The sequence below is a fragment of the Liolophura sinensis genome, chromosome 9 (assembly GCF_032854445.1).
Source record: "Liolophura sinensis isolate JHLJ2023 chromosome 9, CUHK_Ljap_v2, whole genome shotgun sequence".
Taxonomy (NCBI): Eukaryota; Metazoa; Mollusca; class Polyplacophora; order Chitonida; family Chitonidae; genus Liolophura; species Liolophura sinensis.
The window spans coordinates 7,557,521-7,576,012 of NC_088303.1; the positions used below are offsets into that span (position 1 = coordinate 7,557,521).

General features: G+C 39.2%; 1 protein-coding gene across 1 annotated transcript; it reads left to right on the forward strand.

Annotated features, from left to right (window-relative positions):
* The first annotated feature begins 2,813 nt into the window (after positions 1–2,813).
* On the forward strand, positions 2,814–16,652 carry LOC135475074 (organic cation transporter protein-like). Its single transcript, XM_064754818.1, has 10 exons — positions 2,814–4,260; positions 6,090–6,468; positions 7,024–7,254; positions 9,023–9,219; positions 9,422–9,655; positions 10,319–10,453; positions 11,557–11,639; positions 13,519–13,633; positions 14,452–14,524; positions 16,348–16,652. The coding sequence occupies exons 2-10, from the start codon at positions 6,160–6,162 to the stop codon at positions 16,543–16,545; spliced, it is 1,575 nt and encodes a 524-aa protein (XP_064610888.1). The 5' UTR covers positions 2,814–4,260; positions 6,090–6,159; the 3' UTR covers positions 16,546–16,652.
* The last annotated feature ends 1,840 nt before the right edge of the window (positions 16,653–18,492 follow it).

An 18,492-nucleotide genomic window follows, 5' to 3' on the forward strand; every position in this document is an offset into this window, starting at 1 on the left:
AAAAAGAAGCAGTAAACAGCTTTCAGTACTATTGGAAAGACACAAGGTATGTTCTAGGGGACTGAGTGAAATCAGTGTTCAAATCGTGTACCATGCTAAAATATAAGTCGTCGATAACAAAAGATGTCTCTCGGTTAAAATCGTGTACCATAGTAGGATATAAGGTGTGGATAACAAAATAAGTATCTCATAACCAGGTTATGTGGATATCTTTTTTTATTCTGTTGTTCGCTTCATTTCACTCCACGTGTGTTGAGATCAAGAAACTTACCTTTAAGTTCTCATGGTTGTGATTACTCGTTGCATGTATAACTTCACATGTATTACGTTGGTTATATGGGTATGTATCAACATACCCATATAGAGCCAAGTGTGTTGAAAGTGAACAAATCTGGTTTCTGGACGTAATGCTCTTACACTAAAACAGGTTTAGGCATTAATGATGCGCCCTCTACAGTCAGCGGTAGCACGATGGGATCACTTTTTGTTTTCAAAGGGACTAGCCACCTGTATTGGAGCTTGTTCAGTACAGCGCATGCTGGCAGTCATTTACTCAAGTCCATTTGAGAGCAGTCACAACAGCAAGGGATAGTTATCGCATTGATTGTCCGTGACCACAGCGTCCAACATGGCGTCCGGCTCTTGAACATTCTGTGGCTGACGACGCAAGGCACGAAGGCTTTTACCAAGAGCAACCCATACGTGGTCACAGGAAATGAGGTCAGATGATCTCGATGGCATTTCTATGAAGGTAAATACCCGCTAAACACAACCCAACTCTATTGCCTCTGATTACAGTGCAGGTGAATTTGTGTCCAGCGTAGACTGGACGTTCATTCCGCGATTCAGAATCGGACCAGCATAGGGACGTGGGACACGAAGATGGGCACCGTGCAAGCGGTTTCTGAGCAGTTAAGCAACCTCAAAACAGTGCGATACTTGTTGACACTGCGGTCGTAAAATTTACGCAAATGATATAGCCAAACATGAGTGCCCTCGGCTTGTCGTCACACGTGACCGTCCTGGCCTGAGCCGATCAGATGTTGTACCCCTTTGATGCAGATTTGTCCTCAGGTTGTGAATGGTTCGTCTAATGTATCTCGTGACACATGCCACAGCCACAGTGGACTGACCATCCTATAGCATGCCAACTGCACGTTCACCATCTGTGAGGCACGAGAATTGTTTATCTTTACCAGCAAATTCTTAGTGCTGAGCCACATGAAATTGTGATCATGTGACCTCGCACAAGGGATTAAAGTGTGGCGTTGTCTCAAAAGAGCACATGTACCCCGCATGGTTCACCACAATTGCAATTGTCGTATTTTTTTTTCTCGAAATGTGAAGTTTCTTTTTTTTTGGACAGTATGAATGGAGGTATTGCGTTATTTATACCGAAAAGTCGCTACAGAAATAACTAGAACTTGTTATCTGTAAACGTACCACTATCGGAGAGTAAAGATGAGAAACAACTGACGTGTTTAACTCTCAGATCAGTGATAGACCCTACACGAGATCAAACAAAGAAACACGAAGACGTTTGAATAAGTTTAATACATATATTTTAACAAAAAAGACAAATAATACACAAATACATATTTCCAGAGTGAACACTCTGTTCACAATGACACTGAAGCCTCGAGAACGTTAGGCTGAATAATAGCGCAGGCTACAACAAACAGAGAGGGGAACAATGTAGGTCAGCTCCTGACAAATTTTAAAAAATATAGTACATTATTTAAAGACGGGGTTCGTAACATTATCCGTCTCAGCTTGTTACCTGTTTTATGAGCAAAATATTGAACATTTGGGATTCAGTAAATCCTTTTTAATGTATTCTGTACGCTTATTCAATAACACTAGCTTGACATATATAGTCAAGCTTGATTACATATGCTCAGGGCCTGCTGTCCGCCTCTGCCTCAGAATGTTCCAGAATACACTCAGTTCGAGGCCTGAGTGTTCAAGCATTTTCTTATTCTAGAAAATTCCACCAGTCTATATAAGACCTATGGAAGCAGGTCAAGGAGGAGAAAGGAAAATTATTGAGAGTTTTGGATGCTTTCGCTGTGTGTTACTTTAGTAGGCCTTTTGTGCTGAATTTTGGTGTCTTTATAGCCTCTGGCTTTGTTATATCATATCTCCACCGAGCACTTGTTTCAGTCTGAACTTGTATATTTAATTTGTGCTCTTGTGTACACAGTGCTTATTAGTACACGGACCCTGTCTGTGGAATTTTGTGTATATTTCGTCATACACTCAGTTATACTGTGGATTTTCCCTCTTATGAATATTTCTTCTGTGCATTTATGCCTGTGTGGGTTTCAGCATTGTGAAATATATACGTCCGTTTGGACTTGACACCGTTATACATGTAAGTACTTTGGTATTTGTATAGATAGTGCTATCTTTTCTTGTTAACCTTAAGTACTTTAGTATTTGTATAAGTCTTCTGTTCTTGTTAAACCTAATAAATTGTTGAAAAATAAAATCTACTGGTTTGGGTTACTTTTTTGTGCGGCTAAATTGTCGTGTATTTCGAACAAGCCATCTCTTTATAATACAGACAGTTTGAGTCGTAACAATATATATATACATATACATATATACATACATATATATATATATATATATATATATATATATATATATGTGTGTGTGTGTGTGTGTGTGTGTGTGTGTGTGTGTGTGTATTTTTTGCACATAGAATGTATTGCTTTGCAGCAAAATGAAAAGCCTCAACGACAGATTATTTTTTCTTAATAGACCATATCACATGCAAGTGAGATATAACTAGATATAACTCTGCGGTATCTAGGACAACCAGGACTTCTTCGCTGCCATGGTCGAGAGCACCTCTGCTAGGGTTCAATGGCCACCGTGGGAAAACAGGGTCAGGCACACAAGGGGGCGGTCGAGCGTTGTTTGCGTGTTTACGTGGATCTCGTCAATTGCTTGGATGTTAACGGCTTTGGCGCTTGGTTCACACGAGACGGTATCAATGCTCTCTGCAGTATTTCAGACCAGCTGTTATATATAGGCCTATAAGGATTACTATGTGCGACAAACAGGTAAGAAAAACCTAGCATTGAACAGGTGAACGTTTTCACCTTATGTTGGGGCTCAGGAGCACTCTACAAAGGGAAACAAGTCATGTAAATGATGGAACAGCAGTACCTGTCCTCTGTCTACTTGAATTACACGAAGTTTGCTTTTCAATCAAAAAATATGCAAGCGATTATAAAAAATACCTGGTGGCCCAAGTGGGTAGAGGGCGCTAATGTTCTGTCGGTTATAAGACATACTCACATCTGTGGAAGGTTGGCGTGTTCCATTAAAGGATAAATGAAAAGGTACCGTACTAAAAAAACGAAGAGTATGGTCTTAAGGAAAATGAAAAAAGATTTCCATGATATAAAATGGAAAAAAGATATTCATTTTTGAGGCATATTTTATATTTCTTGATAACCCCTCTAATTTATGCTTCTATTCCATCAGTGGTCGCAGATATTCAGAAATGACATCATCGATGAATATACTGGGAACTCGAGGCCTGCTAAGCGCCCCCCCCCCCAACCCCAACAACAATTCGGGCTCTCACCTCAAGAAAGGTCTTTTGACAACTGTCACAGTTGACGTTACCACAACAAGTTACCTTAAGTCCAGACTGACCGCTACAGGGCCTTAGAAAAGCCAGAAAGCTTAAAGCCGTTCTAATACGCCCCAAGAAGAAAGCTGAGAAGCTTGTTTTACATCTTAGGCAACATCATATACTCGGTATTAATTAAGATATATACGCCACGATTTTCAAGTATGCTTTAAGCCTTTTGAAGATTTAATTGTTCCCAGTGCTGACGGGGTAACGAGGTCACAATTAGAAATCAACTACCGTAAAGCTAATATATTATTATAATCGAACAGCTCAGAGCTCTGTTACACAAAGCTTGTTAGAAGACCAGGCAGAGGGACATATGAAAAACACGTGTTGCCATGGTAACTGAATAAATTAAAGTGGCTTACCATTGGTGTGTTGACCCTGGATCACTGGCTGCTCTATCGCTGATGATAGCTCAAGGCCTACAATATATGCCTGGGAGGGCGGGTCATCCTAAACCCAGCTGATTGCTCTCAATGGTTATAATTCCCCGTCAGTCGGTCAATGGACGTCTGTTATTTGACATCCTCGCTTTTGCTATAGCTGAGCCAGAGGACGGGCCCAATCGGCAAACGTCTCGTGTATTGTCGATGAGAGAATAACAGGTAAATAATTCAGTTAGAATGAAAGATTAGCTCTGTAGAGATATTGTGCTAGACAGTTCTGTTTGTTCTACTTGTAGACAAGGCACAGTATAGCTCTCATACTGACGCGGACGTAGAACAAGAGAGTGAAAACTGGAAAAGTAGGGCCGGTAACGTAGATCTTCAACCCCCCGTCCCCGTCCTTGGTTAAACATACAGAGAAGTGTACGGGCCCACATGCGCATGGATACCCAATTCCACCCCCCACCCCCACGGGCCCACATGCACATGGATACCCAATGCCTCCCCCCACCCCCACCCCACCCAACCACTCACCTCCTCCAATTTCAGTAATGTTATGCCTTTCACCATGTTGCTTATTTGTTGCCAAGTAACAAATGGGAACTCTAGAATTTTGCTAGAACTGATGCCTCTTTTTTTTTTTTTACAAGAGCGGCATTTTTTTCCGCGTGGCTTTGATTGGTATTTCGTGTGCACAAGTGTGAAAATCCTGTGAAATGAACATATATATCATTCATTTTAGGTAAGTCACCGTGTAGTCTGCATGAAATAAATCACACCATGCGTTCAATCTAAATAGCAGAGGAATGATGTGCAAATTGGCGGTCTGGGGGACGGGAAAAACGGAAATGATTAACATTTCCTAGTATAATATACTCTCTGAAAAACTATCCTTTACATGCACAAGCGGTACACAGTGTAATGTAGCGAAAATATACATCCGAATAACACAGTGTTCTTACAGGACATTAATGGTGAAATTTCTGTGTGCCGCTGATGCAAATGCCATAGTGCTTATTCAAATTTGTAGACAGCCCTTTTTAGAGAGTAGGCATTTGGTCCTAATACCATACTCTTCTCGGCTGATAACACGGGCTTGGCCACAGCTGCAGAACGCATATGGACCATACTATATATAACTGAGCAGTCAAACACCAGCTTCTTATCAAGCGCAAGTCTTGTAACAGATTTTAAACTTGCCACTCTGTAGGTACTCTGTAGTTTGTCGTTTGACGCCAGGTGAAAAGGGGTTAGACAGTCATGATTGCTCAGGTATTTGTGTCATGTTTATAGTGGCCTCAGTTAGTGTTCTTGACACCAGGGTCAAGTACACTACACCGCCATCGCGTCCCAGGTAGCTTTTTTATTGGTTGTTGGTAAATCTCTCTTGAAATCGTGAGAGCCTCGTTTTCGCAAACAAGTCAGGTATTTTTAGATCAAGGGTATAGGGAATTCCTTACTAAGATGACAACTTTGTCTTTTTCAGCATCAACGTTTTCAAATCCAACCATCCGTAACGGAACATTTGCCCTTAAAACGAAAATAAGGCAGTGCCTTAGCAAACCAAGAAACGTAGAATTTAAACCCAAACATGGAAGGCATTCCTTCCTTTCGAAGAGGAGACAAACTTTTCTAGCATATTTTCTATCATAGCACAGATGCTTCTGAAAGGAGAATTCTATATTTATGCCGTTCTCCCTAGCTGTTCACAATTTACTGCCTCTGCCTATAGAGAATATCCTAGTGAAACAGCGGGGGGTTTTGTTTTTGTTTTTTTTTTTGCAATGGCAGTAACATTTACTGAACTTTGTTATTAGAACAGGGGAGGTAGCTATTGTTCAAGAACTGGATAAGTGTCCTCAGCATGACGTTCTCATGAGGCAGCGTTATATATAATTAAATATCTAGGCATTGAGATGAACTAGCTACTGAGGAAAACACGGTCGTGATATGCATGGAAACTAAACATCCAGCAAACACCCGGGCCGACACATTAACAGAGTTTCTAACATGAAACTGTTCTATTTCTTTTCATCACTAATAATCAGATGAAGAGTACTTTGCCAGACCTGATACCGGCTTCATTTTCTTTGTTTACTCGGAGAAGGCGCCATCGAGATGACCGTGGCTCTGAACGAACTAATCGAGAAGCTCGGCAATCCTGGGCGCCTTCAGATCTTTGTCTTTTTCCTCCTCGGCTTCAATTACTTCCCAGTGGTGGTCAACTCGCTCATCATGGCTGTCTATGGATCACGAGTGCCATTTTACTGTGCAGATCAAGGTAACGATGAACACATGAGCAACTGGACCAACCTGACGTCTTATAACGTTTCAGATCTGCCATGTGACAATGAAACATCCAATCAGTGTGTGTGTTGCAGGTCTGCTTGGGTGTACAACACAACGGAAGTGTCCATGTTAACTGAGGTATGACATAAATCCTAAATTTTGTACAAGACGAAAACTGCGATACATTTCAAAAGTTGATACAGTTCATTTAAATTTCAGTTGGGTTTTTTTACTTATTTATCACATTTATTTAAATTTTCCAAAATCAAACATAAATAAAAATGATATTGCATGATTACAGTTTCATAGAGCAGATTATTAATTAGAATTACGTACAGATATATACAATCTTGAACTGTGATTTATATGCATAACATGCAAATTTTCAACTAAAATTGCACAATAAACAGCACGCGCAGAGATATTAACACATACACGTACAAGTATATAGTAATACACTCGTATCTAGGAAAACATATATGTATATAAGTTACTAGTAGAATTTATGCAGTAAAAGGGTATGGTTTATATAATAAACTTATTTATTTCTAGAACGTTATATAGATTGGTACTCATTTGCCGAAATAAGGCTCACTCTTTATTTGCTCGGTAGCACAGATTAAATACTCTCTTACAAAAATGATCGATGAATTAAAAATATTTAAAGATGTACATTTCTTTCCTCTTTGACAGTGGGATTTGATCTGCGGAAATCAATACCTGATCGGCTTGTCGACATCCATCTTCTTCACGGGTACTATGGTTGGGGGGTTTCTATTCGGCTTTCTCTCCGACTCCATCGGAAGACGACCTGTTGTTTTAATAACACTGTATGGTCAACTGCTCAATGGCATCGCAATGTTTTTTGCCCCAGATTACACATTGTTTGCTGTTCTCCGATTCATTCAAGGAATATTCTTGCAGGTAATATAAGCTTAAACATGAACAACATATTCTGTTAGCTAGAAATCTAGGCGTGAAAACACGTGTACATTAGTGACCCGTTCTACAAAGCAGTCCTGGAAAGTGGTCGCAGCTGTCGACCCAACTAGACGTTCCAGAAAGGCCATCCCCATTTTCACCACTTGAAAATTTTATGTGTGACGTCAGTGTTTGACTGGTTCCCTGTAATTTAAGATAAGCATTTAGCTAGTTAGTTAGCTCATTCGTCCATCTCCCTATACCTCTAGATCTGTTGGTACACTGTCTGACATATATGTGCATGGACAGACGTTTCCACTTGTATTTCAAACTTCACGAAACTATCACTAACATGACTTGTATCTCCCGAACATAAGTGCCGATGTATTAAATGATAACATTTAATCCACAGAAAACTGTATACTTGCTTGTTTCCTTAAAAAAGAACCCGATGTACCCAAAACTGTATTTAGATGGTATTGAAATGAAGAGCGTTCAGTACCATAAACACCTTGATATCATTCTACAGCACGATGGTAAATGGGACGAACATATAAGATCACTTGTAAATAAATGTAATAAGAAATTAGGTATTATAAATAGAGTGAAGAGGATATTAACAAGGAAGTGTTTAATAACTTTATACAACAGGCTCATTAGATCTACAGTAGAGGATGGCGACATATTATATGATAACTGTAGTATTGCGCTTTCCCAAAAACTGAAAAATGTTCAACGGCGCGCAGCTTTGCCTTGTATAAGCGGAATGCGTCGTACATCAGATAAAGCTCTGCTGAGTGAGCTTAACTGGACACCGCTATATGTTCGACGTAGACAACATAGGATTCTGCTATTCTTTAAAATTGTAAATGGACTTTCCCCGCCTTACCTAAATCCCTATTACCAAGACGATCAACATAGTATAGTACAAATAACTTTAAGTATAATGAAAATTTACGTATATTTAGATACCGCTTTAGTATATACAAATCTTCCTTTTCAACCGAAAATAGCTAAGGACTGGAATGATTTACCTAAACATATTCGCCATTCTTCAAATAAAGAACTTTAAAAAATTCTATCTCCACCAATTACTACTACGTCGTTATGTAATGACTTTAGCAACTTTTCATCTGTTCAGTAATGACAGAATGAGACTCAGTGCTCTTCGGGCAGACGTGTTTAAGTGTAATATTGTTGAAGATATTACTTGCCATTACTGTAATAATGCATGTGAAGATACCTTTTATTATTTTTTTTCATTTGCTCTCAATTTACCACCCATAGGAAGCACATACTACCTACTCTCACATAAATTATTTCACCCGGTGTAAATTATTCTGTTTTTATTCCACAATGTTCACGATATATATGTAAAATACTTTTGTTTGGCTCTACGGATCTAAATAACGAAGATAATAAACTTGTTTTTCAATATGTACATAAATTTATCAATGATACAGAAAGGATTTATGACCATGGTAACGGTAATAACAATGTTAACATTCTAAATAATAATTAATTTATTTCAACTTATATTCTGTTATCTAGAATATGTATTCCCATATTTACATGTATGTACTTCGTTAGCTATTATGTTCTTAATTAATGCTTATGGGAAATCTCCGTGGTAGCCATTCGGCTGTGAGAAATCCTCGTTAAATAAATAAAGAAGTAAATTAAATTAAAATCTCACTGAAATGTACGTACGTGTACAGGTATCTCACTGGCATACACCTACATATATCTCGCAATCTGTTGTATCATTCAGGGCTTGCAGACCACCTCTCATACTATGCTGATGGAGATGTTTCAGCCTGGTCATCGCACTGTAGTCGGGGTATCGCTGGAAATTTTCTGGGGCACAAGTTACATCACCTTAGCCGGGATCTGGTACCTCATTCAGAACTGGAGATACATACAGCTAGCCATTACTCTACCAACTGCCGTCACCATAGTCTACATATGGTTTGTGACATAGCGTATTTCTATTCACCTATGCACCTGTTCTAATACATGTATACAGAGGACGTTCATGTCCATTCAGACGCATGCACTCGCAGTATGGTGCTTGTATCTATCAGTAAAATAATACACATGTCTAGCCACACGTGCTCGTTTTCCAACACGTGTACGAACTTTCAGTCTTTTTACCACACTATAATTGCAGGGTGTTGCCAGAATCTTTGAGATGGCTTTTGTTGAAGAAGAAATTCCTGAAGGCAGAGAAGCTGGTAAAGACACTGGTGAAGTACAACAAGTTGGACTACCCTGAGGCCGCCATGATACAAGTCCGCCTTCAGGTCGTGGCCGCCTCTGACACCAAGACAAACAGCTACACCGTCCTTGACCTTGTCAGAACACCGACGATCCGGCGAAGGTCACTCATACTCTCCTTTACATGGTAAGAACGTTCACCCAGTGATACATGTATACCAGACATGAATTACATGATCAGTGGTTGTTTGCCTATGTCTGCTGGTATTACGTAAGTAACCCACTTTTTGTTACGTTTAACAGAACAGACAGTATATATACACGTGCCCAATATATACAAGCATCGATAAAGTATCCCACCTAAAGTATAAAACATGTAAATGTGTGGATACAATTAGTGATATATATATCGCAGAACATGTATATCAAAGGGCGAACATCAAAAATAAAAAATAAAAAAAAATAAGTGAGAACACCGTTGTCACCTTTTAGCCTTTGTGCGCGTTATTTTATTTTCATGACCCGTGTTTTACCATTTTGTCATGTACATGTGGACTGATGAAGGGTATGAGGTACCTGGCATCGTGTTTCCGTTTTCGCTAATATGGTGTATCCCATAGTCTCGTAAGAAATCCATATTAAAAGTCCTGATGGGGCAGATAAGCTCTTTTTAATTATTTTAATTAAGTAAATTTGATGACTTCATTAATTGAGAAAGGAAGACCGTTTCATGTCAGATTTGTCCTGTTTTCGTATGAATTCTACAGGCTCTCCTAGGGTCTCCTGTACATTTCCACTAGCCTTTCTCTGGGAGCTACAGATTTGTCCTATCGTCGTATGAATTCTCCAGGTTCTCGGCGAGTCTTGTGTACGTTGGCCTGTCATTGGGAGCTACAGATTTGGCGGGAAACAAATTCCTGAACCTATTCATCAGCGGTGCTGTGGAATTTCCTGCGTACATATCTTCCTTAATCATACTAAAGCGGTATGTAGACGCTTCTATACTGTACAGTTTCTAACCTCAAAGATAAATGCAGATTAAGAAACGGTGTATTAGTTGTAACAGTTTCGTGTGTTAACATTGCATTGATTACTACACATTACCTAACGGACTTCTTAACGGTATGGGAAAGTGAATCCGATCTTTAACTTTGTGTTATATTCACAAGATACTAGTAAGCATCTGTTTGTCAAATAGTTAAACACATGTACTTATATGCAAACATGTAACTCTGATTCGAGTGGCCCAGCCACTTAAGTTACAATACGGAATGTCGAAGTCCGGAAAACATGGGATCAAACCCCGGGTCGGATCATACCAAGACTGAAATAATGCTACTCGCCTCAGTACTGAGAGGTTGGAGTAAGGAAACACGACTGATCCTGTGTCAGTATAGTGTGACTGCGTGGGGTGTCATGTCTGGTGTTTTTGGCATGACACTTCAGTGTCGGCAGCAGTTTGGCGGCATGAACTCGCCTTGTCACAAGAAGACACAGTATATGTACACACACACCTAATGACTCCTCGTCATATGGACTCGCCCTATCGCAAGAAAGCACAGTATATGTACACATACCTAATGACTCCTCGTCGTCATATGACTGAACTTGTACGACACAAGTATACATACACGTACATACAATGCGTAACGAGATTAAGTGTGTCGTACATACAGGATAGTATATACCGTTTTTGTGCAGAAGAGTTTTATTTTAGTGTGGTACCTTTGTCTCCCCACAGTTGCATTGCACAGGGGAACAATGCACCAAACTACAACCAAACTCCTTTGAAATCTATGTAGCAGCGCATAAGACTCTCCAGGATAAAAAAACAGGGAGAGCGTAGAGGGCGGGAAAAAATGTGATTTTCTTAGCAATAACTACTCAGATAGAATGTACAGTTACTGATGGCGGTTGCAGATGAAGTCGTCTCTTTCATTTGAACAAACCGCGCACAAACTATCCTTCTTCAGGGACTACCACCCATTTGAGTCCGTTTCGCAGTGTAACTATCGTGGCAGCGCCACTCGAATCAGAATTAGACACATACAAATGTATTTGCAACTGTTTAATACTGTGTATATTCAGCTTTGGAAGACGAAGACCTAAAGCCGCATACTTCTTTGCATGCGGACTGACATGCATTGGCTCGGGATTTATTTCCAAAAAAGGTGTGTAACCGGTAATTTATTGTGAGAGATGCAGTCTTTTGGGGGGTTTATCAAACAACAAGCATGCAGTCGTTGAAATCTTTCTACACCTGTTAAGAGTCACAAAAAATACCAGGATTTACAACGCGTGGGTTGCCAATACCAGCCCTATACATGAAGGAATGTGCATTGACAACGCGTGTTTTGTCAATACCAGCGCTATACATGAAGGAATGTGCATTGACAACGCGTGAGTTGTCAATACCAGCCCTATACATGAAGGAATGTGAATTGACAGCCCGTGGGTTGTCAATACCAGCCCTATACATGAAGGAATGTGCATTGACAACGCGTGGGTTGTTGTACTTCTTTGACGTTAGTCTGCATGCATGTATACACTCAAAAAAATCAATCTATTAATTTTAACAGCGAGTCTGTTGTCTTAGCGATGTATTTATTTATTAATTTGTTTATTTATTTGATTGGTGTTTTACGCCGTACTCAAGAATATTTCACTTATACCACGGCGACGGCAGAGCCAGGGGGAAACCCACGACCATCCGCAGGTTGCTGACAGACCTTCCCACTTACGGCCAGAGAGGAAGCCAGCATGAGCTGGACTTGAACTCACAGTTTCTTAGCGATGTATTCTGTATTCTTAGCGATGTATTCTGTTATTATAGCATAATACTCTGTCATATTTAACAAAATATCCTGTTCGTCTGCTATAATCTTCATGTTGAATAAATAGAATATGCGTGTTGCATTAACAGAATAATCAGTTTCGCATTCTAGCATCACTCAGACAACAGACTTTCTGTTAAACTTGATAGATTAATTTTTTGAGTGTAGGGCTATAGGCTTCTACGTCTAGACGTATTAAGTCAAAAACGTGTCATATCTGAAAAAGTTGACAGTTACATACATTATTATGCTACATCAACCTGACATTTCAAGAAAGAATCTGTGTTTTCTAAAACACCTGTTGATTTTTTAGCCTAGAGAGAATTAAGAATTCATGAAGCGCTGTTAACGTTATGTTCACTTAACTACCACGGCAACCAGTAGTGTAGGTATTACGTCGACATGGTAGTTGCGAGCTCGTAATGTTAGGAGAGCTTGGTGAAACTGAGCCTGGTCCCAGATGCGGCATACACTTGAAGGATACATGAAAAGGTTTACTGTATTATAAAACGAAGAGTATGGTTTGAAGGAAAATGTAGAGCAATATACCAAAACAATGAGCTTTTTTTCGTTTTTGATGCACCCGTATATTTTATATTCCTTAATAACCCCTTTGCTGTATATATATTTTCTGCTATTGCTCGGGAATGTTCATAAATGACGTCACGGATGAACAGACTTGAAACGCTGGACCAGTTTAGCGCCTGCAATTCAGCTCCCCCGAAACAAAGTTATTTTGACAGCTACATGTATCACTGTTTGACGTCACTAGAGTAAGCCACTGAATTTACTCACCGCTGGGACTTAAGGAAAACTGTAGATTAAAGTCATTTTTACGCTTCAAGAAGAAAGCTGAGAAGTTTTTATACTTCCACGTATTACGCCATGTCTTAAATTCCATATTAAGAAGTAAAAACCAAGCGATTCATTATTCTTTAAGCTCGGCATCAATAAAGCTTAAAACTTGTCGTACATGGCCACCACAGGTTAAAACGCGGCTTAAATGAACTGAGGGGGGATGGGGATGGAGGTATATTTGTACAATTTCCCTCCATGTCAATAGGATCTGGGAGAGGGGGAGTAGAATGTACATGTACATGACTGTCAGAAGTTATGTTATATGCATTTACTCTTACATGGTTTATCTTTCAGCTGTATCAGATCGTGTTTTGTTTACTGTCAAAACTAATCCGAGTCATTTTCTTGCCTTTCTCAGACACAAGTCTCCAGCACCTGTCGCTGGCCCTGTTCATGTTTGGGAAGTACTGTACCGCTGGAATGTACACTGTCCTCTTTCTCTTTGCAGCTGAACTCTACCCGACTGTAGTAAGGTGCCTGCCCTTTTCACATATAGTACACTCAGTCATATCACATATAGATTATACGAGCTCTTCGCTGACCCAGATGATCAAAGCCTTGCCTTGACACAACAATCAGACCCTTGGCTCATCAGACCCTATACCGTCTTCCTGTGGCAAGGCGTGTCCATATGACAAAGTGTTGCCACCACTGATGTATTATGCCGAAGACACCAGACATCATGTCCATTGGCATTATACTGGGTCAACCAGTCCTGTTTCCGTGCTTTATCCATAAAAGTGAAAAACTTAAGATAAATATATAAATAGATATTTTAGATGTTTATAGGTAAACATATAGATAAATATTGTTTTAAAATTATAGTATTATGTACAGATACATACATTGATTTGGCTAATGCTTTATTTTTGTAACAAGCAATGCATAACAGCCGGCCCTTCGACCATTGAGGTCGCGTGCTCAAATACAACCCCCACTGTGTGCGCTGTGGCTTTTAGATGTTTGTTGTGTACTTAGGGAGGGCAGTGGTTTATGTTCTACGCACACTGATGTCCGTAGTGATAAGGGAAACAAAGAGTTCAGCGTTAAAGACCATTCAAATCTAAACAAATAATAAATAAGTATGTAAGATGGAATAGAATAAGTATAATGTTGTTTATGTCCAAATTCCCAAGTAGACAAGAAAGAACAGAATAGAAGCCAACCTTTAAATATAAAGATGTTCTTATCTGAGAGATGTTATTACGTCATGCATGTAAAAGGAACAAAGGAAACTCTTCGGCATTTAACCATTTGATTGTAATATACATGCACTTGTGTATAATTTCAGGGCAGTAGGCTGTGGAGCATGCGCGATATTCATGAAGGCTGGTGGACTCGTGGCTCCTCTTGTCTTACGGCTGGTGAGTTGCTCTCCATATGACATACCATTCGATTCTACTGACTGTGTACTCTGTCATAAGATACCTGGTTTTCTGATATGAATGAAAAGTCACGTAATCCATGAAAACACCGAGTGACATACCTTGGCAAACAAGTACCGATTTTCATTGGCCGAAGTGGAGGTGTATCTTCATTAATATTCACCATGAAACCCTTTACAACAGCAACATGTTACAATTTACGATGGTACCGTCGTTTCCATTGGTCATTGCTGATTATGTTACTTAGCCATGTGTGTCAGATTTGTGGGCTCTACCAGCAGAGGTAGGAGATGGAAGGCCACGTGACTCTGCAGGAGAGTACTGGTTTCTGTGTAAATAGAGGGATATAGGATTTCCATTATCAACACAGAATGAAGTCGAGATAGGCGAATCTGCGAGTATATATAGGCCAAGTACTAGGTCAAGTACGTGAACCTCGCCTTATGCCTGAGTTGTATGAAGCCTGATGGTGTAAACTATTATGCAATAAATTGTCTTGTTACTGATATACAAATATACAAATCAGTGAAAGCTAAGGAGAGCAAACAATTCAGTATAGAGTACTTTCTAGACCTTTCCAGGCATTTGACACGGTCATCCACGACGTCGCGTGCAGAAAACTGGAGCACTATGGATACAGGGGCGTTGCCAATGCTTTAAAAACTATTTGACTGGGAGATGGCATTGTGTCTAGTATAATGGTACAGATCTTCTTTTAAAGATATTTCAGGCGGTGTCCCACCGGGGTCAATACTTGGGGCAGCTTTATTCCTGTTATACATGAATGACTTAAAGAATGTTACCCCGTTGTTACATGTTTGCCGGTGACACCAGTGCTATGCTATATGACGATGACCCCGTCCAACTATGACGACCCTTACCGAGCTTAACTGTTTATTTGGTTCTCTATAAATAAGCTCTCGCTTAATGTTAGAAAGACCAAATTTATGTTCAGAAATAACAGGCATATCAGTTTACCAAAAACGTAAAACAAATGATGATTAAATGTTCCTGGTGGTTACCACAGTTCATCTGTGTTAGCTTAACAGGTGGAGATACTTACTCTTACTAAATTTTCTGTGCTTTTCAACTACACAAATTGTTTAAAGGATATTTCAAGAAGGTTTCAAATGTACTCTCTTTTCTGACCAGAGATAACACGTTAAATTTGTACAGACCTTTCTATAGAACTTCATTGTCACTACATTGTCCAAAGAAGGTCCTCAAGTATGGAACAAACTGCCCAGAAACCTTAAACCAACATTGCCAATGTCCACTTTTAAATATGGTCTTAAAAAGTGTATAATTAAGCAGTACTTGCACGCTGAATATCATAACTACGTTTTTCGTGTTCTTTGTTTTGATCACGTGTTTGTTACATGGATAGGTACACATACAGAAATGCTTTCGTATCTATTTCACCAAGTATATACTATGACCAATCAATCACAATTCCTTGTGAATAAGATTAGGGACGACTCAAGCCCTATGGGGTTTAATTTCCCGCCACATTCTCATCCGATATTGAATGATGTGTACTTTATTGGTGGTGAATAAAAATCTGGATCTGAATCTGAATTCTACGGGAAAACAGTTTGTCTAAGTAAAGATATTGAACTCCAAGCACATATATGTAAAAGATACTGATGATGAATACAGTTGTAGCTCCTTTACTCAGGATATTCCCGTACCTTTTTTAACACAGCAGGGGGTATAATTCGCCGAAAGAAAGATTATTCGTTTGATTACATAAGTTGATGACCAAATGAATGTAGATAATGTCTGCTGTATTTATTTTTCAGGGAAGCATAACCTTCACACAACTGCCCATTCTTATCTTTGGAGGGTTTGCTTTGGTGGCAGGGGGGCTAACTCTCCTTCTGCCAGAAACCCTGAACAGCAAACTGCCAGATAAGATCGAAGACGTGGAGATTGAACCGCCTGGAAAGACTGAGGAAACAACAGCTGATAAACTGATGGAAACTACATTCAGTACCTGATGGTGTCATTTTCTGAATTTAAACATATAACTTCGCAAAAAAGTATACATGTACAAACTCTCAAGACCCAGCTCACACTCCGTCTGCTTTAAAATAAAAGCATTATTTCTCACAAATAAATACTTTTATATTTATGAAAAAAACAAGCTTGTCTTGTGTAATATTTATTTTCGAAGAGAATGTTGATGAGGTGGAGGGTCATATATATATATATATATATATATATATATATATATATATATATATATATATATATATATATATATATATATATATATATATAGCGCTGTTAAGAAAGATTAACGCGTACTAATCTCAAAATAATATTTAAATGTGTGTTTTTTTGGTCTATTTCAATCGTTTTTATTTTTTATTTTTTTTTGCTACAACTCCACATTTTTAAAACTGTACTGGAAACATAATAAAAACGACATTAGAGAATTACGATTTCATGCGGACGCCATTTATAACGTCAGCTGTGCAAAAGTGCATTTTTAATTTGTAGGGTGATTTCAAAACCTGTCAGTTTTTAACCCCAAAGTGCATTTATTTCGCTTGTTCAACATCAGATACCTCATGGACACTGACGCGATGTTTCAACCAGATGTCAACCCATTACGGCGTTCAGTTGTATTCATCCATTCTTTACATATATAGATGTATATTTTTATAACATGTGCCATTACCCATCAGTGTTACGCGATGACCACAAGGAAAACTAAGTGACGTCACTAGGTTCGATGCGCTTGCAGTTTTGTACAAAAAGTATAGATTTTTTCCTCTTATTTGATAGTTGTTTAGCACCACAGTTTTGTGGAAAACTGCGGCTTATCCCACCGGCCTTAAGCAAGTTACTGACGAACTTCTCCAGGTTTGACGCTCAGATAAGCAAACCATATTTTGGAAGGCTATTCGTACTCGATGAATAGCAGATTGCGCAAATAACCACTTCTTGTTAACTCATATAGGCTATCCACCGATTCCAGATAAGACGCTCTTTTATTGGCCCTCATTTCTCATGAGAACCTTGACATTCTATCTTCGTCGTGGAAAGTATCTTACAATGTCCTTTCGAGTCCCTCGGAAACTCCTTGCGCAATATAAAAACCGTACGAGTGCTCTGTTAAAACCACTATGTAATTAAGTATGTCGACACAACTCTGACAAAACTGAATGTCTTTTGTGTGATGGGCGTACACAACACGTGTACCGGTACTTGGGCAAACACCGTGTGTATTGGTAAAGTCTACATCTATTACAGAATCGCCTATATTCAGCTGTCTGTAAAATCAGTCATATCAACCACAGAAATTGTTTTTATCCAGTGCCACGTAACAACTCAAGCTCTACACATCCATATGTTGAAAAGTCATATCCTTGCAAAGAAAATCAAGTTAGAACATAATGTTAAACTGAATAAGCAGTTTCAACGGCAACAGCGCATTGCCTCGTCATACGTCATAATTATTCAAAAACATGTGGCATCCTGGGGAATGGGGGATCCAGTATGTTTTGAGAGAAAGTGACACCAGCTTTGTATGTTCCTATTGACTTCACTCTAAACCCTGTTTCTGGCTCGGCCATATGTGAAATTATTTACGGGTTTTAGTATAATATAACCTCAATAGGTAAGTTATATTTTATATCTAGTAGTATGTGATTTTAGAGTTGCATGTCAGGAAATTCTATTTAAAAAATAAAACAATGCGGTCGATTCCGGAGATAGTAGTGAAGGCTGTGTCGCTGGATGCAGTTTGTCCTAACAACATATCGTGCGCCTATTGTAAAACAAATTACTCTACATGCCCATTATGCATCATGCCACTTTAGTGGGGAGTATGACTGACTTTACAGACAGCTGAATATATTTATTTATTTATTTGATTGGTGTTTTACGTCGTACTCAAGAATATTTCACTTATACCACAGCGGCCAGCGTTATGGTGG